General features: G+C 51.3%; 1 protein-coding gene across 1 annotated transcript in view; it reads left to right on the forward strand.

Annotated features, from left to right (window-relative positions):
• The window catches only part of LOC119384056 (uncharacterized), a 112,051-nt gene that overhangs the window by 41,100 nt on the left and 43,456 nt on the right, over nt 1–27,495 (forward strand). The window contains exon 4 of the mRNA XM_037652343.2: nt 3,418–3,514. Within this exon, the coding sequence (XP_037508271.1) occupies nt 3,418–3,514 (97 nt within the window). The remainder of the gene's footprint in view (nt 1–3,417; nt 3,515–27,495) is intronic.

Consider the following 27,495-nt stretch of genomic DNA (forward strand, 5'->3'; position numbering starts at 1 on the left):
GTTGGGCAACGTGAACTGAAAGCATCGTAATGTAGCACTGCTGACTTTCCCATTAGTTTTGCGTGAGAGGTTCCAACTATGTCAAGAGAAGGACCCTGTCGTCTTGGGCATTTGACTTTCCTTTTTGTGTGCAGGATATCCTGTGTCATTCGAGGAATACACAAGATCATTGATATATTGCACGCAAATATTTATAAATTTATCGAAATGTTTGACACTGTCACATTACGAGCCAAGATAGTCAATTGAACGGTCTCATCCCTGTCGTGAGAGAAATTCTTCACAATAACAGCCGTGCATTGAGTACAACCGTATGGTACAGGGGAACAAGAAAAGGACGTCAGTTTGTGATCAGAAATGTCTCATTCAGCACCTACAGGAGGATGTTCTAGAGATCGGCTTACATGGACAACTATCGAGGCCGAAGCAGTGCATGTTTATGCTGGTTGAGTTGCTACTTTCTGAAAGTTGTGCTTCAAGGTAACGTCACGCAATATCAGATGATATCAGGTAATATTATGATAACACCATGCTGACACCCGCTTTGTGCAAGTGCAAGTGCTACTATTTATCTTGCGAAGTTTCCTTGGAATGGAGTCTATGCAGTGACAACTATAATGTTGTACTGTGCGATGTGCAAGCTTATGAGGCACTAGTTGATGGTACCTCTTAAAGGGACCCTGAAACGGTTTTTTGCAGTTTTGTCAGCGTTTAGGCAAGAACATCCCTAAATCATTCGCACCAGAAATTAAGCGACGCACCGTGTACCAAGGCCACTACGGACAATTATATATATACCCTCCTCCTCATCCTGCCTTGCACCCTCAACTCACAGACACGCTGGCATCGCCGGCGATCGCAGCGCTCTCATAAGCGCACTCGGCGGTTTGAGCTTCGCCCAGTCATGGCCTCCGATATTGCACGCCGACAGGTTGCGCGCAATCTCGGACGCCCAGTGTGCCTGGCAGCACGCCGCTCGCGGAGTGGTTAATATTTGCTCCGACAGGTGCCGCCACACTACCAGTCGATCTTATTTTATTCTCTTGTACGGCGACAACCTGCAAAAGCATGCGGACAAACAAAAAGAGTTCGAGAACGATCACCGATAAGCGTAAGCTCTGGCAATGTGGTTGTGTCTTCATCGGTGAAGTTACAGCGGAGACATGTGGATCGTGGCGTTGAACGGATAGCGAGCGCGACGCTCATTGCAGCGACGAGCTGAAGGGATTCCGCTCGCCAGATGCCTCACAAACATTGCACGATGTCACAGCAGAAATGCTGTTCCTCTGTGTTAAAATGCTTTGCGCTGTATACATACATATATATGTATATATATATTTGCTTTTTTCCCCAGCTGTTGTTTGCTGTTTTTTGCCGTGTGTAAAAAAAAGGAAAATGAGGGGGAAAAAAAGTTCTCTAACTGCACTGTACCCTTTTTTCTTCGTATTTTTTTCCTTGTTATTTGTTTCCCTGTATTTATTTATGTATTTTTCTGATATTTTGCTTTGTACTTGCTCCCCTTACTCAATGCCCTGTTGGGCCCTGTATGGTATCATGAAAGAATAAATAAATAAATAAATAAATAATAAATAAATAAATAAATAAAAGTCACCAGTTGCTAGAAATTGCTAGATATGTGGTACACAACGCGGCTAGGGCAATTCATTGTGTCCAAGAAAAGAAACCTCGAGATAAGCAACGTTGCTTGTTGGGCGAGTTAGAACAAGTCAGTCGTAATGGTATTTAGCGCAAATGGTTTGCGCTAAATACCATTATGACTGCCTCGAGATGAACACTGTCGCTCAGCTCACGTCAACACGGAGCACGTCGTAACACAGGCAGACGACACTCGTTGCCCACAGGAGGTTCAGTGACGTGGACTGGACATATCCAATCAGATCAGCCGCCTGCGTGACGCCGCGCTTCCAGTGCAACACGCACTGGAAGTGGGCGGGGATCACAGCTGAGCCGCTGTGATCGGTGGCGATTCGCAGCTTTAAAGCCTTGTAATAAATTACACAGTTTACGCACATAGCTTAAATCGGTCTGTAAAGGATCCTTACGACTTGGTCTACCGGCGCAATGTGTTCGTACAAAATCGTCAAAACCGTTCCAGGGTCCCTTTAATCACTCATGTCATTCCTTGAACATTGGCATGCGTAATTTCTTCAGGTAAATTATTTGCTCTTGTTTTAGGCTCCAAACAATATTGCCACGCCCGCTTCAAGTTTTATTTTGATGCATTCGGGTTTGACCAGCAAAGACTGTCAGCAACGCTCAGCGCAAATCGCACATCATTGTTCGAGAAGCTTCGCGATTATTGTAGATCGTTTTGTTAAGATTTCGCGCAAGACGCGAACACTCGAGCTTATTCTAGATCTTGCGCGAGAACCAGCAATAACGCTGGAATATTCGACGTCACATGTATAAACGCCGACGCGCTTCACCGCTTGTCAGTTGATCGACGGTCGACGCTCTGTTCGCCGCTATCAGTGTATTGCTGTAGTTTGACTTTCAGTTTCCCGGCCGCAAGTTCGGCCAAATAAAGAGTTTCATCTCTGACGTGCTGACTGCTGCCTTCGTCGACGTCACGACCACGTGACAATATGAACTGATATTAGCACACAACAGTGCAATGTTACAGTAATGTCACTCTTGACAGCAACTAAGAAAAGAAGGCATCCCACTGCACCTCCCAATCGTGACCTTGGTTTAATTATTTAACCGCAATGCAGTCGTATGGCAAAGCAATCTACAAAAACACAGGTATTGCCATATGTTTCTTCTGTCTGTTTTATTACACCAATAATTAAAGGGTCCATGACACGGTCACCGAACAATTTGCAGTTTTCACCGAAAAATAGAAGTAGAGGGTCTATTGTGCCTATACATGTATGAAAAATGCACTGTACGAGAGTATTTCAGTGCAAAATAAGGCCAAGAAGTCACCGGATATAAGCCCCGCCCGCCACCGGCGACCGCCATTTTTCCATGGCGGTCGCACGTCATGTGCAGCATGCAGCGGAGCCGTCGTCTTCTACCAAAGTTTCAGCCGCTGCAAATCGTTCACTTTCAATGCCAAGCTAAAACAAAGCTGAAATAGCTCGTTTTCACGCGCAGCTAACCATGGAACAAAATCGTTCGCCGGAATGCAGGTGCTCGCTCAGCAAGCAGCTTGCTGCCCGCAAGTTATAAAATATTCGATTATAAATTAAGCATCGACCAAATGCGCTAAAATTTCGCGAGCTTGTTTGTAAACGCACAAGGATTAACATGCATAACACAGATTATGGTAGAAAATTGGGTGCCATGGCCCCTTTAAGGTGGATGGTTCAATTCGCTTTGTGTGTTCATTTTATGTAATTAAGCAAAAATCTTTGTTTACATGCATGCGTTTGGTTTTGGTATCTTATGTAGACATGGCCTTCAGCCTGCGCAACAAGTTCTACTGGCACACGGTTGAAGAGCGGACAACTTTTCTGAGGGACTTCTTCAAGAAACTCGGGGTCCGCAGGTACGTCTCACATGAGGCGGAGAATGTTACCGTAAAATACCGATCAAACGCCCACACCCTTGCAAGGCCCCCCCCCCCCCACTCATAATCTGAGAAATTCTAGTTTTCGTTCACTACCGAACAAGCACCCACCCCTGCCACCCTTACTCTGCCAACTCGTCCTATATGCCTGTCGGTTCGGCAACAACATTTTGTCGCATAAAATTTAGCTGCGCCCCTCATCTCGCTGACGTCACACTGTGCCGCAACAGGTCTTCCACTTTTTCGGCTACTGCAGGGACCGCTTGATGAATGATTCCTACTTCCGCGTGATTGCGGCAATGCCTTTACGTATAAGCATCAGAAAAGAACGAAGGCGAGATGGCGGCCACGGACGAACGTGGCAATAGACTTATCGCGGACAAGCCTATCACAGTAACCATATTCACCTACCTGGTCGACCGCATGTATGCTGTAGCGCCCTGCCCACTTTTAATCGGCGAGTCGCCATTCGCTGCCGCATTGTGCGGGACCGTTTTGAAGTGCGCGGCGCGGACGTCGAGAAACGGCAAGCATAGTATCAAAGTGCTGTTGTAAGCATACCGCTACGACACAGACGCGCTGCGACTCCTTCCGCTGCCGCCTTCTCGTGCAGAACCGCTAGAGCATCGCCGAGGCGTGGAGTGCGCTTCGCGTGCAGGAAGCTCATCATCGCCACGTTTACACAACAAGCTACTCGTCGCATTAGTGCAGGGCCTGGAGCAGAGCGGTACGAAAGACACCCCCGTGGAAATGTTCCAACCGTTCTAGTTTTATTGCGATAGCAATTATATTGACAGCAATTATATGGAAACACGAAGAACGGAAGGCAGCTCGAAAGTTCCAGCGCGTCGATCAAGCGCGAAGGACGCACGAAAAGAACACATGTGCACACAGGACGAGCGCGAACTATCAAGTGTCACAGCTCGACACTTAAAGCGCGCTGCTCAAACATGAAGAAGGACGCACGAAACGAACGAACAGGTACACACAGGACGAGCGTGAACTTATTGTCACAGTTGTTACTTATTTCTGTTTGAACAGCGCGCTCCTTTCGCAGACGCGGCCGCTGAAGCGAGCGAAGTGACCTTCGTACGCTCTGCGACTTTGGCGCGGACGTCGCACTGGAACCACAAGACACAAACCACCCTACTCACGGGATAAGTGCACCCGCCGGCGACCACGCCCTGTACGGCAAAGTGCACCTTGCACCTCTCGCTTAAAGGGACACTAAAGGCAAATATTAAGTCGACGTTGGTTGTTGCAATAGCGGTCCAGAAACCTCGTAATGCTACTTTTGTGCCAAGGAAGTGCTTATTTTGAAATAAAATCATGTTTTAGTGGTCCGCATCGCGTTAGCGCACTGCGAGTCACCCGCTTGAAAGCGGTCTTTCTCACGTCACTGCTGCCGAGCCCAACGTTGCCCGCCGTTACTGCGCGGCGGCGTGCACTGGCGGCGTGCACCATTCGGCCATCCGGCAACATCACATGCATGCGGCATTTTATCGAACTTTCTGTCTGAGCGACTTTCACGAGCGCGCAAAACGCACGCGGCAGTACGCGATACCGAAACTACCACAGAGACGCGACCGCGTGAGCGAAGCAGGGCGCCGGGCGAAGCGCAGTTCGGCGAAAACGGAACATTTGATCCCCGCGCGCCGTTCCCCATGGCAACGCCAAACAGGTTCTTTTTTTCCATGTATCAAACAGATACGAACAAGCAGCATTTTATTACGTCTCTTGATGCACGGAAGGTTCTTTTTTATTGCAGCTAGTTTGATTACGAGTGTCTAATTGTAGTCGGACACTCTCACGTCATCGGGATCATTTCCAAGATCTCGCTCTCGTTGCGCTCATCGTGTGATACATTTAGCTTAATTTCTCGGTAAGTAGGACACTGCTGTTGATAATATTGCTGTTTTAGACGTCATTACATTGAGCTTTCACTCTGGCATAAACTGTTATTTGCCTTTAGTGTCCCTTTAACAGGAAGCGCGCGCGCGCGCTTCGCACCGAGCGGAGCGACGACCTTCAAAGCGTGCCCCTCGCGCACTTCGCGCCATCTCGCTGGTGACCAACAAAGAACGCTGAAGTAAATGATGTATATAAATAGCTCGCCGTTGGCATGCTCAAAGACCTACTCTTCCTGGCCTAGCTGTCTAACGCCGCGCGCTGTGGAGTGAGGGGTCGCCCGTTCGATTCCGCGCGTCGGAAAGTATTTTTCTGAATTATTTTTCTTTGTGGCTTTTATATATTTATACATACATATACGGGCAGCGAATTGGGTGAGTTGGAAAATGCTCATGATGGTTAGCGCAAACGAAAGATGGACGAAAGGAAGAAAAAACAACGACACAAGCGCTGTGTCGTCGTTTTTTCTTCCTTTAGTCCGTGTTCCGTTTGTGCTAGCCATCATGAGCATATACGGGCCCTGATGGCGTCGACGGACGGTGACGGCGATAGCAAAGACCAGCCGAGAGTGTCCATATAATTGCCATCGCAATAAAGAAAAAAAATGTGGCTCCGCCCCTGTTATTCAGTGAGTGCACCTCCTTAAGGGAGATCCCTTAGTCATAGTTTCCTACAATATTTACTAGAGGGAACTCTGGCGTTGCGATCGTTCAGCCACCATGGCTAGAGTGACCTAGAAATACCTAGAACAGGGGGAGTGTCCAAAGCGCCGTGCGAATACAAGGGAGGAGCGAGGGCCCTTTGTTGTGAACTGCCGCGCCGCGGCGCTGCTGTGCCTGTGCCGTTAGGGTGCCTTGATGCCCACGCGCTCTATATGTGCCGTGGACTTCCTCGGCGGCGGAAGCCGCGCCAAAGCGGCGAGTGTCGGCTACGCGTCTGATATTTGGCCGCTGTTAGCCAAAATTGCGGAAATTTGGGCAATATTTAATACTGCGTCACTGCAGCATAATACTGCAGCGACTCATCGCACAGAGAACGCGTTTGTGTGCTGTGAAACGAGGATCTTGTATATTTCCTTCCGGCTGGTTTGTCACCGCTATGTCCCCACTTACGCGTCTGTTTGAGGAGCGCATTCTGCGCGCACTTTTCGTGAGAGAAGGCGCTTAATTTACTTACGTGTGGAATGACGAACGTAAACTTGCTGGAGGAGAGAATAAGCTGGAGATAACTAGGGAATATGCACGTTGTAAATTGCTATAGCTCACGCTAACGCGTTTGCACCTTCATATCCTTTCTTTTATTTAGTGCGTTAGATTTGTTTTACAAAGCTGCCTTCCGCGCTCTGCTGTTTCAAGCCCTTTCATGCGAAGCCGAATGTGTGCGTCGACGTGGCCGCGGTTCCATTCCACCCCTGCGCCAACGGCGCCAAAGTGCGCCAAATTGTATTTACTGCGCCATCCTGACAATATCGACGAAAATTGCGCCAAACTGCGCCAGAGTCTCGGGTGCGGGGGCGTCTGTCACCGGCAATCGCGCCGCTGGCGCGTCAAAACATGTGCAGCTTGATATTGGGGCCGTCGAAGTTACAACCACGGACCATGAATTATTCCGCTGAATAAACAGCGCTCGCGCATGCGTGCCGAGTAAGCCATGATGCCGTACACGGTGCCGACGCAGCTTCTGTCCTGCAAGTCGGCTTGACAGCAAAACGCGCTTTCCGCTGAGGCTCGTGACGTCAAGGCCAATCGGCAGCGTGAAAGTGCGGCGATTCATCGGCGGACGTCGTGTGTTCCAGAAACGCTGCTGGTAGCTCGTTTCAAGCGTCGCACGGGCACGTAATGAAAGCAGTGTTCAGTAATAACTACACGCGTGCCGCTAACATGTCTGTCACTTCTGTTTCTGGACATCGCGGAATGAAATATGGGATCACTAGCAAAATATCTATGGAACAATATCGAATTTTCCGTGCTTCGATCGCGTCTATGGAAGAGCGCGTACGTGAGCGGTGGGAACGCATTGGCACTTTTCTTCAGATGTACTTTATCCATGGATCTGTATCTAGAACTTTTTCGTAATTCCTTCCACCAGCACATCCGGGTTCGTAATCAGTCTGCGGTAAATACAACTCAAAAGGCCCTGCACTTTCGAGCTCGGGAGTGCTAAGATTCCGATTCGAATTTTTTGCTTGCTTTTTTAAAAGAAGTCACAGTTTCATTGCAAGGGTGAAGCAATGAATGCGATAGCAAGCATCCGATCTCGCGTAACTCTACAAACCGCTGGTGTAAGAGAATACGGCCGCTCCAGGGAGAGATGTTCTTTCCGCACCAGCGATCGCGACCGCGCCCTTAGAATCAAAGCTCAAAGTTGCTGCTCTAGCGACACCCCCCTCCCCCTCGCGTCTTTTCATGCACATTCAAGATGGGCGGGGCGTTTCCTCTCTGCTCCGACGGCAGGCCTCCCGAGCGGGGTGATTTTATTGCATGCGCCCTCCGTGCGACGGAGATGGGCCTGCTCGTTTGATCTGCTTCGACCACGTTCGTCGGCCTCGCTCGCGCGCTTTTACTCGCGGTAGAACATACGATGCGCGGGGAGATGCTATTGCCACGTGCGTTCCTTATTATCACTTTTGTTGTATTCCGTTTTCGCCCACAAAGACTGCCAGCGACGCTCAGCGCGAACCGCGTCTCAGTGTTCGAGAAGCTTCCCGAGATTTGTAGATCGTTTTGTTAAGATTGCGCGCCGCACGCGAATGTTCCAGCTTTGTCTAGAGATAACGCCGCCACCAGCGATATCGCTGGAAAGTTCGATAGCGCCTGTATAAAAGCCGACGCGCTTGACTGTTTGTCAGTTGATCGACGGTCGACGCTCTGTTCGCCGCTATCAGTTTATTGCTGTAGCTGAAGTTTCATTTTCCCGGCCACAAGTTCGGCCTAATAAAGAGTTTCATCTCGGACGTGCTGACTGCTGCCTTCGTCGACGTCACGACCACGTGACATCTGGTGGAGGTGCTGTTCCTTCATGATCCGGACGCCCCCGTCAAGCCGTGAACCCAGCCCCCAGCGCGGAGAAGACATCGACGCCAACCACGACCAGCGAGCTAGCCGTAGGCAACAAGGCCTAGCACCGGAGTACGGACCCCTACCGGAGAAGTCCAGAGCCACGGCAACGAAGGCAACAAGCACAATGACGACCGCAGTGTCCCCTGCAGCGATAGTGATGCAACCGCCCAGGGAGCCGCCGACATTCCGTGGTTCACCATGTGAAGACCCCGAGACCTGGCTGGAGACGTTTGAAAGGGTCTCGACATTTAACAACTGGACCTCCGACGACAACCTGCGCCACGTGTACTTTTACTTGAAAGACGCAGCAAGGACCTGGTACGAGAATCGGGATTCTTCACTCCGTACTTGGGACCTCTTTCGCGGCAATTTTTTGGCGACGTTCACGAGCGTCGTCCGAAAAGAAAGGGCCGCGGCCTTGTTGGAGACACGGGCGCAACATCCGAACGAAAACGTGGCCATCTTCACGGAAGAAGTGAACCGACTTTTCCGCCACGCTGACCCCGACATGCTCGAGGAAAAGAAAGTCCGCTTCCTCATGCTAGGGGTCAAGCAAGAACTCTTCGCTGGACTGATGCGTAACCCACCCAAGACCGTCCAAGAATTCCTGACGGAAGCAACGGCGATCGAGAAGACGCTGGAAATGCGTACGAGACAGTACAACCGCCGCATTCCTACGACGACCTTCGGGGAGGTTCACGCGCTACAATCTGATGACCTGCGTGATACCATCAGAACTATCGTGCGGGAGGAGCTGCGTAAATTGTTGCCCTCCTCCCAGCCTCAAGGGGACCCGATCGCCGACGTCGTACGCCAGGAAATCCAGCAATTTCTGGGAGCACCTGAACCAGCGCAGCCTGAGCCACAAGCAATGAGCTACGCTGCTGCATCCCGACGCAACGCCCCCGCTCCTCGTCCACGTCAAGACGCCGCGTCGCCGCAGCAGTTCCGCCGCCAGACGCCGCCGCCGCCACCACCACCGACACCCTACTGTCCTCCTGTCGCCCAGCGCTATGCCCCGCGCTACGCGCCAAGGAAGACCGACGTTTGGCGCGCCCCTGACAACCGCCCGCTCTGCTACCACTGCGGGGAGGCCGGCCACACGTACCGCCACTGCCAGTACCGTCAGATGGGGCTATGCGGATTCCCCGTCAACGCGCCGCGCCCACAGCCAGGCGAACGGCCTCGCGACATCGACGACTACCTCACAGGCACACAGTGGCAAGAACGACGACCTCCCCGCTCACCGTCGCCCGGCCGCTACATGTCACCGCACCGCCGGCAGTACACTGGCCCAAACCGGGGCCGGTCGCCTAGCCCATATCCGGAAAACTAAGGGCAGCAACCGGTGGAGGTGCGGTTGCTGAACGAAGAAATGCTGAAGATCCTCCGCCGTCGACGACGACACCGCGACGAAGTTCCGAACCCCCGCAGGACGCCGAACGACGTCAACGTCCTGAAGACGAAACTTTGCGACCGGAATCAGACCTGACGACGCAACGCGGAAGGAGCGGTGCAAACCGACGTAGCCGTGACCCGACGCCGCGACGTAACCGCAACGCAAGACGGCGGACTAGCGACCTCGACGTTCTGATCGACGGCCACAACGTCACCGCTCTCGTCGATACTGGAGCCGACTATTCCGTCATCAGTGGGCCGTTCGCAGCAAAGTTGAAGTTAGGACTGCTTGGGAAGGCCCCGAGATCCGGACCGCTGGAGGCCATCTAATAACGCCGATTGGTGTCTGCACGGCGAGAGTCACTATCAACAACCGGACTTATCCTGCGAGCTTTGTAATCCTACAAAACTGCTCCAGGGATGTGATACTTGGAATGGACTTCCTAAGTGACCACGGCGCCGTCATCGACTTAAGAACCAAGTCGATAACCCTATCGTGGGAGGAAGCGACACCGCCGGATACGAACCCATGTCAACATGCCCTGAACGTGCTCGATGATCAAGTCACCATTCCTCCTAGATCCAGCATCATAATTCCCGTCGGCACCGAAACGGCTGAATGCATCGAAGGTGTCATCGAGAGCGATCAGGGTTTGCTGCTAGACCGTGACATTTGCGTCGCAAGAGGCATTGCTCGGCTGTATGAAGGGAAAGGAAGCGTGATGCTAACGAATTTCAGCCAAGAATACAGACACCTGAGCAGGGGCACGACGATTGCGTACATCGAAGAAATCTTGGCTGTCAGCGATGCGTTTGCCTTTTCAGATTCTGACGAAGCTACAACGACAACCGCAATGCCTGAGCCATCCTTCGACGTAAACCCAAGCCTTCCCGCCCGCCAACACCAACAGCTCCGATGCCTTCTGAAGAAATACAAGGACTGTTTCTCGTCGTCAACACGGGTCCGGCAAACGCCCCTTGCTAAACACCGTATCATAACGGAAGAAAATGCTCGACCACTCCGTCAGAGTCCTTACCGGGTTTCGACGCGAGAAAGGGAGGCCGTTAAGAAGCAAGTCGACGAAATGCTACGCGACGACATCATCCAGCCGTCCAAGAGTCCGTGGGCGTCTCCCGTAGTGTTAGTGAGGAAGAAGGATGGAACCCTACGTTTCTGCGTCGATTATCGTCGCCTGAACAAAATCACGAAGAAGGACGTGTACCCTCTTCCACGGATAGACGACGCCCTGGATCGACTCCACAACGCGAAGTACTTTTCGTCGATGGACCTCAAGACTGGCTACTGGCAAATCGAAGTCGACGAGAGAGACCGAGAAAAGACTGCCTTTATAACACCAGACGGCCTCTTCGAGTTCAAGGTCATGCTCTTCGGTCTTTGTTCGGCACCTGCGACATTCCAACGTGTTATGGACACAGTGCTGGCTGGCTTGAACTGGCAGACGTGCCTCGTGTACTTGGACGACGTCGTTGTGTTTGCCTCAAGCTTAGACGAACACCTCCGGCGCCTTGAAGCTGTACTTGAAACAATCAAGACCTCCGGCCTCACTTTAAAGCCTGAAAAGTGCCGCTTCGCGTACGAGGAGCTCTTGTTTTTGGGTCACGTTATCAGCAGGGATGGCGTTCGCCCAGACCCACGAAAAACAGCTGCCATCGCTGCCTTCCCGCCACCCAGCGACACTAAATCCATGCGCCGTTTTCTCGGCTTGTGCGCCTACTACAGGCGCTTCGTCAAGGAATTTTCACGAATCGCCGAGCCGCTAACTCACCTCACGAAGACCGACGTGCCATTCAAGTGGGAAACAGCGCAAATCGAAGCATTTGAAGAACTGAAACGACGCCTTCAGATGCCTCCGATACTAGCGCATTTCGATGAATACGCCGATACGGAAATCCACACCGACGCAAGCAGCGTAGGACTCGGCGCCGTCCTTGTTCAGAAGACTGCCGGGCAGAAAAGGGTCATCAGTTATGCTAGCCGGTCGCTATCAAAGGCAGAAACGAACTATTCCACAACGGAAAAGGAGTGCCTAGCGATCATCTGGGCTACATCCAAGTTTCGTCCCTACCTCTACGGCAGGCCCTTCAAAGTTGTGAGCGACCACCACGCATTGTGTTGGCTAGCTAACTTGAAGGACCCTTCAGGCCGACTCGCACGGTGGAGCCTACGACTTCAAGAATTCGACATTACCGTCGTTTACAAGTCCGGAAAGAAACACTCCGACGCCGACTGCTTGTCTCGTGCCCCCGTCGACCCACCACCGCCCGACGACTACGATGATGACAGCTTCTTGGGAGCCATAAGTACCGACGACTTCGCCGAACAATAGCGAGCCGACCCGGAGCTGAAGAGTCTAGCTGAATACCTGGAGGGCAGGACCATCGTTGTCCCAAAAGTATTCAGGCGAGGGTTGGCATCATTTTCCTTGAAAAACAACGTCCTCGTAAAGAAGAACTTCTCTCCTGCGCGAGCCAGCTACCTTGTCGTTGTACCTTCAGGACTGCGACCAGAAATTCTGCATGCCCTGCACGACGACCCGACGGCTGAACACCTCGGACTTTCCCGCACGCTCGCACGAGTACAGGAAAAGTACTACTGGCCGCGCCTTGCCGCCGACGTCACTCGCTACGTAAGGACGTGCCGAGACTGTCAGCGACTAAAGACACCGCCCACAAGACCAGCAGGCTTCCTTCAGGCGATCGAGCCTCCTCGGCGACCATTCCAGCAGATCGGGATGGACCTCCTGGGGCCTTTCCCAACGTCGACTTGCGGAAATAAATGGATCGTCGTGGCCACCGACTACCTCTCCCGCTACGCCGAAACAAAAGCCCTGCCCAAAGGCAGTGCCGCTGAGGTAGCCAAGTTCTTCGTTGAGAGCATCGTCCTTCGACACGGCGCTCCAGAGGTTCTCATCACCGACAGAGGTACGGCGTTTACGGCTGACCTAACTCAGGTGATCTTGGAATACAGCCACACAAGCCACCGCCGGACCACCGCGTACCACCCAAAGACAAACGGCCTCACCGAGCGTCTAAGTAAGACCATCGCCGACATGCTGGCCATGTACGTCGACGTCGAACACAAGACGTGGGATGCTATCCTTCCGTACGTGACCTTCGCGTACAACACGGCCGTACAGGAAACGACGCAGATGACGCCATACAAGTTGGTCTACGGACGGAGCCCGGCAACGACGCTCGACGCCATGTTACCAAACGTGACCGACGAGGAAAACATCGACGTGACCACCTACCTACAGCGCGCCGAAGAAGCACGACAGCTCGCCCGCCTACGGATTAAGAACCAGCAGACGACTGACAGCCGCCGCTACAACCTTCGACGACGCCACATGGAATACCAACCCGGTGACCGTGTGTGGGTATGGACGCCAATACGCCGAAGGGGACTTAGTGAAAAGCTTCTTCGACGATACTTCGGACCGTACAGGGTACTTCGACGCCTCGGCGCACTCGACTACGAGGTTGTCCCTGACGGCATTACGAACTCTCAGCGGCGCCGTGCACGACCTGAAGTCGTCCATGTCGTGCGCCTCAAGCCGCATTACGCGCGTTAGTGATTCTGAAGGCTGTCCTTTTCCTTTATTATTATACTTTCTTGCTTGCGATTATTGTTTATTGTACTTTCTTTTTTATTGTTATTGTTGCATGCATTGACCTTACCCCCCCCCATGTTGTGTTTTAAGCATCGGGACGATGCTTTTTCAGAGGGGGGCATTGCCACGTGCGTTCCTTATTATCACTTTTGTTGTATTCCGTTTTCGCCCACAAAGACTGCCAGCGACGCTCAGCGCGAACCGCGTCTCAGTGTTCGAGAAGCTTCCCGAGATTTGTAGATCGTTTTGTTAAGATTGCGCGCCGCACGCGAATGTTCCAGCTTTGTCTAGAGATAACGCCGCCACCAGCGATATCGCTGGAAAGTTCGATAGCGCCTGTATAAAAACCGACGCGCTTGACTGCTTGTCAGTTGATCGACGGTCGACGCTCTGTTCGCCGCTATCAGTTTATTGCTGTAGCTGAAGTTTCATTTTCCCGGCCACAAGTTCGGCCTAATAAAGAGTTTCATCTCGGACGTGCTGACTGCTGCCTTCGTCGACGTCACGACCACGTGACACTATCAATTTGCTTGACGGCAAAAACCCGTCGAGAGTGTCCATATAATTGGCAATAAAATGTTATCTCATTAATGAAATGCCTCCTGGTCGGAGCAGCCGCAACTGCGTTTTAATATGCGCAGCTGTCAGTAGCGGGCACGTCGCTGACGGCCCACTGTGAAGCGGCTACGCCATGTTATACGTCCGCCCCTCGCTTTCCAGGGTCAATAGCTGATGGTTAAAAACACTCAGTTTCGCTTAAGGGAGAGGCAATGGATGCGATACCAACAAATTGTATTGTTATACGAAGTAAGGCTAGCAGCTAACTCTTTTGGATCCGATCTCGCGTAACTCAACAAAACGCTGGTTTAAGGGAATATGGCCGAGGTATCGAAGCGGTTTTCTTTTGGTGACTAAACGCGAAGTAGGCGTTGAGAGCACAGCAAGTTTACGAGCCGTCTCCTGATGCCTCGGGATAGCTTGGGCCAGCGACTGAGCCCTTCGAGCGATGCATTTCCCCCCCAACCCTCCCCTGGCGTCCCTTCATGTTCCTTACGAAACACGGACGGGGCGTTTTCTCTCTGTTTGATGAGCAATCGACGGCAGGCCCGCCCACGGGAAGATGTTATCGCATGCGCTCTCCGTGCGATGGAGATGGCCAGCCGGCTCGTTTAATCTCCGCTTCAGCCGCGTGCGTCGACAGCGCTCGCGAGCATTCTACCCGCAGGCAGAGAGGTGACATGGAGGACAGTTTGGTATGTTAGGCCAGGTTGCTAACGGCCAGGCTGTTAGCGTTCAATAATAATGCGAAAGCCTTCGATCTATGCTTCATCAAACACGAAAATTGACCATCGGCGGCGTCAATCGATTTATGCAAAAAATAATCACCACGTGATGGCGTCATCGCGACGCCATAGATCGTCAGAACTTGTGACGTCACCATGACGCCATACATCGTCAGAATTTGTGACGTCATCATGGCCTCATATTGTGATGTCACGTGATGACATCTATTACATCGTCGCTTGGCAGTGCTTCCGTGATCGGTGCGCCGATCATAGAGGCAGTGCAAAACCAGGTGAAGTGCAAGAATCTTGCAGGGAGGGAGGGGAAGGATTAACACCCCGATCGAGAAGAAGAAGAACCTGGCTTTCACCTTGGAGTCGTCTTACGGGAATGCATTAGGGACAGTGTGACTCTTTGGTATTGAGGAACTGTTGTACGTCACGGCGTTTGTCTAGCATGTCTGATGATAACCACATAGGTGTATTTAGAGTGTTATTTCATAAAGTACAATTTTATTGATCTAGTATTCTGTTTATTTGCTAGTGTCGAAAAAAACGTCAGTTTCAACCCAAGGGCGAAGCAATGAATGCGATAGCAACAAATTGTAGTGTTAACGAAGTCAGGCTGGCAGCTAACTGTTTTGTATCCGCTCTCGCGTAACTACAAAACGCTGGTGTAAGAGAATATGGCCGCTCCAGGGTGAGATGCTGTCCGCATAGTCACTGCGTTGAGAGCACACCACGTAGAACGTTATACGAGCCGCTCGCTCTGATGGCTGTCGAGATCGCGCGCGCGCCAGCAGTCGCGACCGCGCCCTTAGGTTCAAAGTTCGAAGTGACTTCTCGCGCGACAACCCCTCCCCGCCCCCCACTTTGCGTCTTTTCATGGTCGTTAAAAAAGGCGGGGCTTTTCGTGTCTGCGTCGACGGCAGGCCTCCCGAGCGGGGTGATGTTATCGCATGCACCCTCGGGGCGACGGAAATGGGCCGGCTCGTTTGATCTCTGCTTCGGCCGCGTTCGTCGCCTCGCTCGCGCGCTTTTACCCGCGGTAGAACATACAATGCGCGGGGGGATCTTATCAATTTGGACTTCATACCGGAAGGACATGACGCCAACGGCGGTGGCAAAAACCCGTCGAGACTGTCCATATAATTGCTATCGCAATAATAATCACTGAAGAGGTTAGTCCAAACACTCAACTGCATGAGCCCTTATTTTTGCATTATCGAGTTACATATGGAGTTTTCCTGAGAATTTTTTTTCTGTGAGATTTGCAGTGAATCAAAATATTTCTAGCTCCTCAGAAGAGCCCCATAATAATTATTCGGATGCTTGAACGTTAATGATGCTTTCGCAGCGAAATCGACCAAGAATCCACGCAATTTTGACATCAACAGTTCTGTGAAGTTCCAGCGACACCAACTTTGGAGGTGGGCCACCTTCTCTGGTCATTTTGTGAGGACTTTGGTGTTGCGACCACGCTGCCGATGAGCTTAGCCTACTCGACGCGTACAGCGTTCACGGCAGCTGCTCGCCTGAGTACAGGCGCGCGGCGCCTGCGGCGTTCGGTTTCCCGGCTACGTCGACGCTGAGCAAACGCCAATAAACGATGGAATACCAGGTTGCCGGCGAAGGTATTGCGCCGGAAGAAATCACCGAAAAAACGGGCTGGAGAACTGCCGGCACCCGTAGGGCGGGAGCTCAACGGCGCGACGACGCTTTGTTGGATGGTTCGGTGCTGGATGGCGCCGGCCCGAAGAGACATGGAGCTACTCCCAAGACACGTGTCAAACTTGGAGTCATTAAAGCTAGCAGGATGCCACCGCTTCCACGAGAGGAAATCAAGATCGTTTCAGGCCCCAGGGAGGCCTCGATATTCTCAAGATCGGTGCCCCGATGGTCACCACCGCTATTTTCGCAGCTGCCGGGATCTCAACAGAGGAGAGCATGGAAGACACAGTCTGCCCGAACCCACGACAGAATATAGGGGTTGTAAGTACTCCAAGACGCACCAACGCGGACCGCTATGTTCGCATGCGGCAACTGCGGATGCGAGAAATGGTTTACCAAGTCAACGCTTATGAGACGGCCCCAGACAACACTGCCAAGGCAGTGATTCGTGGCATTCCCATTGAAGACGGACCCCAAGAGCTGGATCGCAAGATTGTCAACTCAAGAAATCCAACGGCGCTAGCAGCCAAACGCATGGGAACGACAACCGCTGTGATAGTAGCGTTTGCCGGACTAAAAGTGCCAAGTCGGGCAGTGCCAAGCACGGGCAGTGCCAAGCACGCGCAGCCTCTGACGTCATGCCTGCTAAGGGGTCTGCAACTACTTCGATGGACGAAACAGGCACTCCCGCTGCTAAAAAGCGTGCTCTGCAACTCTCGGAAGGGGGCAGCATTGCGGTCCAAGTTAGATCTGAGATCAAAGACATGATGGTGATGATGCAAGATAACATAAAAAATCTTGAAATGGCCATGGCCAGTCTTGTGAGCAAGGTTGCCAGCATCGAGTGCATAGTTAACAGCCTCATGGCTACCAGCCAGCAGCAACAACCGCAGATGGTACAGCAACAACAATACAATGACGCTGAATTCCTACGACCCATGCATGGTGGGCAGTGCCCCGGTTCTCTAAACAACCATCATGGCCCCTCTCAATAACAATCTCGTTACATGGCAGTGGAACTGCAGGGGTTTCCCTAACAAGAAGGCAGTTCTGCAACAGCACATTAGGACGATGGAGCGCAAGCCAGCAGTCATCCTACTGCTGGAGACACTCAATACGACAGCGAAAATCTCGGGATACCAAGAGCATGTGGCTCTCACCGAAGGGAGGGCAACGATCACTCTTGTCCAAAAGCGATACACCGTAATCACTCACGAAATCAAGGGATTCAAGGTGGAACACTTACTGATTGAGCTGCTTTCACAACGGCATATGAAAGGCAGTATATTTATACTAAATGTGTATAGCAGTCCGTCTAACCTGAAGCAGCGTTTTCTCGCACTCCTTAAAAAGGCTGCCGCTGTGGCGAGGGACAGCCCACTAATTGTAGGAGGTGACTTCAACGCTCCCAGCAAGGCGTGGGGCTACGCATATGAAACCATCAAAGGCAGGTAGCTCTGGCAAGACACGACCGAACTAGGCTACACTTTAAACGAGACTGGGCACCTCGGCATGCCGAGGTACCCCGCCTGACCTCGCGTTTGTCATGCATGCGGGGGACGTCACATGGAGCAAGATGGCAGATCACATGGCAGATCTTGGCAGCGACCACACGATCGTTGAGAGAAATGTACCAACACCGGGCCAGGTAGGGCGGAACATGCGCGAGTTCCGGTGGACGGACTGGGACGAGTTTCGTTCCAAAAGAGAGGCGCAACAGTCGAGTGATAACCCCATCACAGACATCAAAGAGTGGATGCAGTCACTCAACGCGGACGTAAAACGCGCAACTAAGACGATAACGACCGATGTCCAAACCGACAGAATAGACAGCCGTCTGGCGCACCTAATCGAGGCTAAGATGTCCATCCTGAATCGCTGGAAAGGCCAGTTCCTCAATCGTAAACTCAGAAAGAAGGTTGCCGAGCTAAACAAGGCCACTGAGGAACACTGTCGTATCCTGTGTAGACAACAATGGGATGAGCTTTGTAGTTCTGTTGATGGTCAGCTACACAACGGAAAGACATGGCAGATTCTCCGACACCTCCTTGACACCACAAAGACCAAAACCCACCAGAGACAATGCCTCGCCAGGCTTCTCCACACAAGCGTGCGAGAACTAGGAGAGCAAGCAGTCGTCGATGTGCTAATTCATAAGTATCTTCCATTGGGTCCAGTTGTCGCACACGCGGATTACAGCGGTGAAGCAAACACACCACTGGAGGAAGACTTCTCCAAGGAAGAAATCCGAGCAGCGCTGCACGACCTCAACGGATGCTCGGCGCCTGGGCCGGATGGCGTTACTAATAAAGCGCTTCGGAACCTTGATGAGAACTCGCTAGTCAGGCTCACGGAATACATAAATAAACGTTGGAGGGCTGGAAATATACCAGTGCAGTGGAAGACGGCAAAGACAGTCCTAATACTCAAGCCTGGCAAAACCCCCGGTCTCGACACTCTTAGACCTATCTCCCTTAGCTCGTGTGTAGGGAAGGTAATGGAGCACGCCGTCCTCAACCGCGTCAACAACCACCTCGAGTCTACGGAAGCATACCCCCACACCATCACAGGCTTCCGGGCACACCCGTCGACGCAGGATGCGATGCTCCAGCTCAAGCATCAGGTTCTCGATAACAGGTCTCGCAACACTAAGGCGATCCTGGGCCTAGACCTGGAGAGTGCTTTCGACAGTGTCGGCCAATCCGCCATTCTGAGACAGATATCCGAGCTCGACCTCGGTGAGAAGATTTATAACTATGTTAGAGATTTCCTCACTGGAAGGAAAGCCATCCTTCTAGCGGGCGATATCGCAAGCGAAGAACAGGAGCTCGGCAGCAGAGGGACCCCGCAGGGCTCGCTAATCTCTCCGATGCTCTTCAATTTGATCATGATTGGCCTTGCCAAAAGGCTCCAAACAGTGAGCAACGTCAATCACACAATATATGCGGATGACATCACGATCTGTTCCTTTAAGGTAGCGACGGACAGATAGAGACGGCCCTGCAGGATGCCATTGAGGTAGTCGAGGAGTACCTGGCTGGCACCGGTCTTCGATGTTCCCCCAAAAAGTCCGAACTCTTGCTGTACCGGCCTACCCTCAAGGGCAGGCCTCCCAAGAGTTTCGTTAAAACAAGAGAAAACGAAGAGATCCAATTACAGACCAAAAACGGGGGCACCATCCCTATTGTCAATCGCATCCGAGTCCTTAGAATGATTATCATATCCAACGGGGTGAATGGTGAAACTAAGAGACTCACTCACAAGATCACCAACGCCGTCAGACTTCTCAACAGGACCACAAATAGAAGAGCTGGACTGAAGGAGGACAGCCTCATCAGGCTGATCCACTCCTTTGTCATTTGTCACATCGCATATGTAGCGTCTATGCACAAATTGTATAAAGGCGAAAAGAATAAGATTAACACTATCATCCGCAGGGCATACAAAGGCGCCCTCGGCCTACCGGAATCCACCAGCACTGAGAGGTTACTCCAACTGGGGATCCATAACACATTGGACGAGATAGCGGAAGCGCAAAGAATTTCACACCTCGAAAGGCTCACCATCACCAGACGGGAAGGCATATATTACAAGAGTTGGGCATCACGTATCACCGACAGCACGGTGACTAGGCGGACATACCTAAGGGGATAAGAGAGAAGATACAAGTCACCTGGGTGCCAAGAAACACGAACCCGATTTACAACCCAGGTCGCAGAAAAGCCAGAGCTACACTTCTACTGAAAGCATACAGCCCCGATAAGAACGTGCGTTTCACTGACGCCGCGCGCTATCCGGACGGACGAGGGTTCGCTATCGTCGTGATCAACACAGACAAAACGAGAACGCACGCAGCTAGTGTCAAGACCCGACACCTGGAGGTAGCTGAAGAAATGGCCATTGGCCATAACTGGCGCTGACACTCAGACTGTACTCAGTGACTCGCGCAAAGCTGTACGGAATTTCGCTAAGGGTAGGATTTCGATGGAAGCGCTTCGTATACTCGCGCATGCCGGCCAGGTTTCTCAGGCTACCTTGATCTGGTTTCCCGCCCATGTGGGCGAAGTCTGCCCGCACTTCCCCAACCTTAACGAGGCAGTGCACTCCGCCGCACGCGAAACAACAACCCGTGCGGGAGGCGCTGGCCTTGTCGATGAGTTCGCGGACCGGGATCGACTTACGGGATACAACGAACTGACCAAGACCTTCTACTTGGCCCGGCGATGCTACCCTCCGAATCTATGCAGAGCTCAAGCGATTACCTGGAGACAGCTGCAAACTAACACTTACCCTAATCCACTGCTATACCACCGAATATACCCCGAGATCTATAACACCAGCATCTGTAAGCTCTGCCAGACAGACACAGCTACGCTTAAGCATATGCTCTGGGAATGCGAGGCTAAAGCCAAACGTATTAATCCCGATGCTCTCTCGGCGAGGTGGGAAGCCGCTCTGCGCAGCTCCAAGCTCGCCGACCAACTTTGGGCAGTCCAGCAGGCCCGTGAAGCGGCGGAAAGGCAAGGCCTTGACGTCCCGACATGGGAGACCTGAGCCCGGGTCGTTCATCTGCCGGACAAACATTAAAGTTCTTCCATCCATCCATTGAATGTTAGTGCAATTCGCTTCTCTAGTGCACTCCAAGATGTAAAACTAACTGCTCCAGAGTGCTCCCAGATTCAAAATTATCTGCTCCAAAGTTCTCCTAGATGGAAATTTTTGCTGCTTCAAAGTGCTCCAAAATAGAAATTTTGCTGCTCCAAAAATTGCTCCAAATCAGAAGTCCTCGGTAGCACTGATTCCACTCCTGCGCCAACTGCGCCAAAGTGCGCGAAATTTTATTTACTGCGCCATACTGATGAAATCAACGTAAATTGCGCCAAACTGCGCCAGCGTCTCGGGTTTGGGGGTGTCCATCACCGAAAATCGCACTGCCGGCGCGTCAAAACATGTGCAGCTTGATCTTGGGGCCGCCAAAGTCACAACCACGCACCAGAATTATTCCGCTGAATAAACAGCGCTCGCGCGTGCGTCCCGATCCATGACGCCATGATTGGTGCCGACGCAGCTTCCGTTGTGCAAGTCGGCTCGACGGCAAAATGCATTCTCCGCAGAAGGTCATGACGCCTAGGCAAATCGGTAGCTTGAAAGTGAGGCGGCGATTCATCGGCGGACGTTGTCTGTTCCAGAAACGCTGCTGATAGCTAGTTTCAGGAGTCGCACGGCCGTTATTGACCTAGCTAGCCGCCACTCAGTCTCTTCTGAACGTAATTGAAGCCGTGTTAAATAATAACCACATGCGTGCCGCTAGAATGTCTGTCACTTCTGTTTCTGGACATCGTGGAATGAAATCGGGGAAAACTACAGCAATGTCGCATGCTCGGTGCTTCAAGTTCATGGAAGAGCACGTTGAACAGTGGGAACGCGTTGTCACTTTTCATCAAATATACTTTATCTATGGATCTTCATCCATAGGAACTGTTTCGTAATTTTCTTCCACCAGCACATCCGTGTTGGGAATCGCTCTTGCGGAAATACCCCCTGAAAGGCCCGATATCGCGTAACAGCAGAACGCAGATTTAAGACAATACGGCCGCTTCAGAGACCGAAGTGGTTGTCGTGCTTTCAGTTCTCTATACGGGAAGTAAGCGTTGCGAGCTCAGCAAGTTTACGACCCGTCTCCTGATACCTGTCGAGATAGCGCGCTCGCCAGCGACCGCGCCCTTCGAGCGACGCAACAATCCTCTTCCCCCTCCAATCCCTTCACTTCATGCTCCTTATTAAGAAAGACGGGCGGGGCGTTTCCACTCTGCTTGATGAGCAATCGAGGGCAAGCCTCGCGCGCAAGGTGAGGTTATCGCATGCGTCCCCCGTGCGACGGAGACGGCCGGCTTGTTTCATCTCCGCTTCAGCCGCGTTCGTCGTCAGCTTTTACTCGCATACAGAACATACGATGAGCGGGGAGATGTTATCATGCGCTGGGTGATGTTATTAATTTGGACTTTATACTGAAAATGACGGCAACGGCGACTTCAAACACCCGTCAAGAGTGTGCATATAATTGCTATCGCAATAAGAAGAAAAATTATGGCAGCTTCGCGCTAGTGGTGCCAAGCCTAAAGGAAGAGTGGAGCTGGGTTGCCATCCATGTTTCTGTTTTCTTTTTTTCTTTCTTCTATTTCTTTCTCTCTGTTTCTTGTTGGTTCCTTTCTATTTCTCTCTCTTTTGCGCTCCTTCTCTCTTTCTTTCCCTTGCCTTTCCCTCTCTCTATTTATTGCTTCTTTCTATCTCATTCTGCTTCTTGCTCTCTATTTCTGTCTTTCGTTCATTCAGTCTTGCTCTCTGTTTTTGCTATCTCTTTTTCGTGTCTTGTCGTTTTCTTCTGTTTCTTTCCATGTCCATTTCTGCCTTTTTATCTTTCTATGTCTTTATTATCTTTATATCTCTGTATTTTTTCTCTCTCTTTCTCTCCTTTTCTCTTTTTCCTTCGCTCTTTCTCTTTCACGTGTTTCACGTGCTCCACTTCGCCGCGCAGAGTTTTCGTTTAACGCTCGTACCTGCTGTACTCTGTAGTGGGGCTTGCCCCAATTCCTGTCGCGCATATTCACCTGGGGAGTTTTGCACGACGGAGCACAAGTTGCCGATAGCTTAAACAGCATCGCTGTTAAAACATGAGGAGCCATTCCACTCTGTAAGCTGGAACCAGTGAAGCTCTTTAGCGCCTGGCACAAATATGGCATGGTGGACGTGAATTTGGTATGCAAGGCCAGGTCGTTAACGGTCGGGCTGTTAAAGGCCAGCTCCGGCGATTTTTTGACCATGTCTTAGTAATGGTGCTTTTATGTTCCTGAGACGCTCCTGTTACGGGCCCGATAGCAGAAATACACGGCAAATTGGAGAATAATTTTAAATAAGCAAAAAAGCGCAACACCGAAACCGAAACCCAACTGAATGTGCTGTCTACGTATGGCGTAGACGTTGTTACGAACGAACCGGAAGTCGTGCAAGGCATGCTGGTCATGCCGGCGCGGAGTATGAAAACTGTGGCAGCCGGGACGAGCAGGCGCACAGTGGAGAGGTGAGCACGCCGCGCATCAGCTGTAATGTCTGCGACTGACAGTGCCGCGTCTGATAATGACAGTGTCTCGGCCTGCATAGCAGACGCTCGCTGTAGCGGCCCAAGTTAGCGGTGCCCTCGGCTGCGTCACTTCCGCCGCCTTCCCAATACTGACGTCACAGACGCAATGTTGCCAATAATTGTGGGAAGCCAGGAGGGCGTTTGCAGACAATCTTTAAAATTCATTTGCAAAGAATGTGCGCATGTCTCAAGCCTGTAATTTGGCATAAATGACGGAAACGTGCAAAGGAACGTACCCAGCGAATTTCATTGAGATCCATCGACCTCGAAAAATCGCCGGAGTTGGCCTTTAACGCTCAATATTCATTATTTTTAGGTGCGTAGCACCTTAGGGTCGAGGCTTGTCCGTTGTGCGTTGTTGTCCGTGCTCACGGCGCAGCACCGTGTAAAATCGAAACATCAGGTTTAACAATTCACTAATATCAATCATAATTGCAACGAAACAATATAAAACACCTACAAGCACAAACCCTTTATACTGGTCGGGGACTTTAACGTAGACTTTATGGATCTTAGGACCCTTCTTTGTCGTCGACTCTCCTTGTCGGCTGTCACGGTATATAGAAAACCGTTGCTATAAGCGAAACATATTTGTATATGGATAAATAAAAGCTTTAAAATAGACAAACATCAATCAGAATTGTGACTGAGCAATATAAAACACCTACAAGCACAAACCCTTTATAGTAGTTGGTTACTTCAACGTAGACATTATATACCTTAGAACCTAGCTTTGTCGTCGACTCTTTGTCACTTTATGTCACTCAATTTATATTATATGGGGCAACGATCGGGTAACGCATGGTTACTTACCCATACGATACCCAGAGGTTCGCCCACTTGTCATGATTCACTTCGTGGAGATGCGTAGATTTTTTTTTTGCACGGGTCCCTAGAGGGCACTAGGGAATGACCTAGCCGTATACAGCTTCGTTGTAAAAGGAAAACGAAGTTGTTAAATCACCTTTGTTGCGGAACGTCGGCCTTCTATTTGTAGCGCCGCCAGAAAGACGGATCCATGAGACTGCAACGAAATGCCTTTAATGGCGACAATCGAACACAAAATGGTACATGATAATAGTGGTGCACGGACTTCTTGGCGCTAACTGCGGAGACAGCAGCCCACTATCAATTCCTCTTCTTTGTCGTCTGCTGATCTCCGACATCCTCCGGGGCCTCAAATGTGGTGACAGCTAGCTCTAGACTATGTAGCTTCTGCACTGGCCTCTTGACTACTTTGCCTCCCTGTAATTGCACTAAACAGGCGCGCACCACTCCGTCGTTTCCTGGGTACACTTCTTGAACCCGGGCTAGTGGTCAGAATAACTTGGGCGTGTTAGGAATGTCCACAATCACGATGTCGCCGACCTTTAAGGTTCTTGAGTGATGCGCGGGTGAGCGATGAGCAATCGTCGGGAAACGATTCAGTTTGAACTTGGCGGATCCAGTATCTTTCGGCTGCCAAGATTTCTACCGCAGATATGGCACCATCTTCCTTAGTCTTGAACCTAACCTTGGACACAAAACGCTGCATCCATGCTGTGATCCGAAGGAGCTTGGTGGTGAGTGATTCCTCTCGAATGACCTCCCTGTGTGGCATGTAGTACGCAGGGCCATCCACTGATTCGTTGTCAAGTACAACTTCAGCATGGCCGGAAACAATGTACTGACATATCGCTGTATCGTATCTCTCCAGCAATCCTTCTGGCTTCGAGATACGTTTAACAAGATTTCGTAGTCGGCAAGTGCGACGCTGTAGTTGATTTGTAGCAGCTCGATGTCCGGGTTTTTACGTGGCACGGGTACTTGGTACCGCTTTCCGATCTTTGTCATCTTACTCTCGAAAACAGACAAGGTGTCTGCGTGCCCGTGAGTTGCTTCCGTTGGTGCAATTCCCATGGCATCTAACGTCCAAAATGACTCCAGTATGTTTTGCTCCAATCCTTTAGTTTCTTCAGCTTGCACTCGCAGGACGCAGATCATCACCTCGGATGTTCCGCTTATGAAGCTCGTTTTTATGACAGGACCTTGGAGCGTCCATCTGAGAGTGGTCTTGACCGCTACCAATCCTTGTACTTCCGTGCTGCGTATGATGTCGCCGCTCACGATCTTCCACAGTTGATCAGATCCTATGAGCAGGCTAATGCCTTTTTCGCCACACTCTCTAGGCACAGTTTGCTCGTCTGCCAGCCGATAATTTTGCTCTCGCAATTTGGCTGCGAAGGAGCATTCCATAGCCGTGGCAGGGATGTCGTGGCAAATTACTGGCATGGCGATGGCTTCGGTGACGTGCTCGTTGTAATCAAACTGGCTACGTAGGCGAACCTCGACGACATTGCACTTTCTCACACGAGAAGGAGCGTCTGATGCAAACGTGTTCACCGCAAGGCAAGTCTCTCTAAGGATTCCGATGTACAACCAAAGCCGCTGTCGTTCGCTTACCTCCTGTCTAGGTAAATTAATGGAACATGTACTTAATCGACTTAGCAGCTATGTGGAGGATAACAACCTGCTTCCTCCCACAATGATCGGTTTCCGCCCAGGACTGTCGACCCAGGACGCCATGCTGCGCATTCAGCATGACGTGCTGGATAGTATCCCTGCGGCAGGCACTAAGGCAATATTGCGACTGGACTTGATAAAAGCCTTCGACAATATCGCCCATTCTGCTATTCTTCAATCACTACATCAACTAGGCGTGGGCCCGCGCATTTACTCTTATGTCCGAGATTTTTTAAACAATAGGACAGCGGAGCTCAGCATTGGGGATCTCAGCTCGAAAACGCTTCTTTTAGGCAGCCGAGGCACTCCTCAGGGATCAGTTTTATCCCCTTTTCTTTTCAATTTGGCAATGAGAGGATTGCCACCTCTATTGTCCCAGATCCCAGATCTCAAACATAGCATCTATGCTGATGACGTCACCCTTTGGGTCACCCGAGGAAACGACGCACACATCGAAGAAACCTTACAGCAGGCGGTACGAACAATCGAAGCCTATGTCCGACCTCGAGGGCTCGAATGCTCGCCGCAGAAATCCGAATTGCTCGTCGTTCGGGAGCAGCGCGGGAGACGGGGTTCAAGCAGCCCCCCACCCAAGATCACAATCTTCGCGGGAGAGCAACCAATACCGGAAGTCTCAACAATTAGGATCCTCGGACTTTTTATCCAAAACACAGGGCGCAATACTGAAACGCTGAGTAGATTGCAAAATGAAACACTACAAACGCTCAGGCTAATAACTAGAATCACTAACAAGCACGCGGGTTTGAAGGAGTCCAACACTCTCCGGCTCGTTCAGGCCTTTGTGCTGAGCAGAATTACATACAGTTTGCCGTATCTGCGCTTAACGACAACTGACAAGTCCAAGGTGGACACACTCTTACGGAAGGTGTACAAGGTAGCACTCGGCCTACCGATACGCACTTCCACGGAGAAGTTTTTCGCCCTGGGCCTCAACAATACGTTAGAGGAGATGGTGGAGGCCCACCTCACCGCGCAGTACGAGAGGTTATCGCGAACCCCAGCCGGTCGCTATACTCTCGCAGAAGCTGGCATCCGTTTCACACCTGCTTTATCCCCTAAAGTCAATATATCCTCCGATCAGAGAGCACATCTCAAAATTCTCCCCATACCTCGGAATATGAACCCCATCTATCACACTGAACGGCGGATCGAACGGGCCAAGGCCCTGCACAGCCGCTTTGAGACAAATACGAAAACGGCGTATGTTGACGCGGCCGAGCTCACTGGACACCAGGGTTTTTCGGTCGCCGTGATGAACTATGCGGGGCATGTCATATCGGGAGGATCAATCAAAACGACTAATCCAGAGGAGGCAGAGGAGGCGGCCATCGCCTTGGCCGTAGCCAAC

The sequence above is a fragment of the Rhipicephalus sanguineus genome, chromosome 2, assembly GCF_013339695.2.
Source record: "Rhipicephalus sanguineus isolate Rsan-2018 chromosome 2, BIME_Rsan_1.4, whole genome shotgun sequence".
Lineage (NCBI taxonomy): Eukaryota > Metazoa > Arthropoda > Arachnida > Ixodida > Ixodidae > Rhipicephalus > Rhipicephalus sanguineus.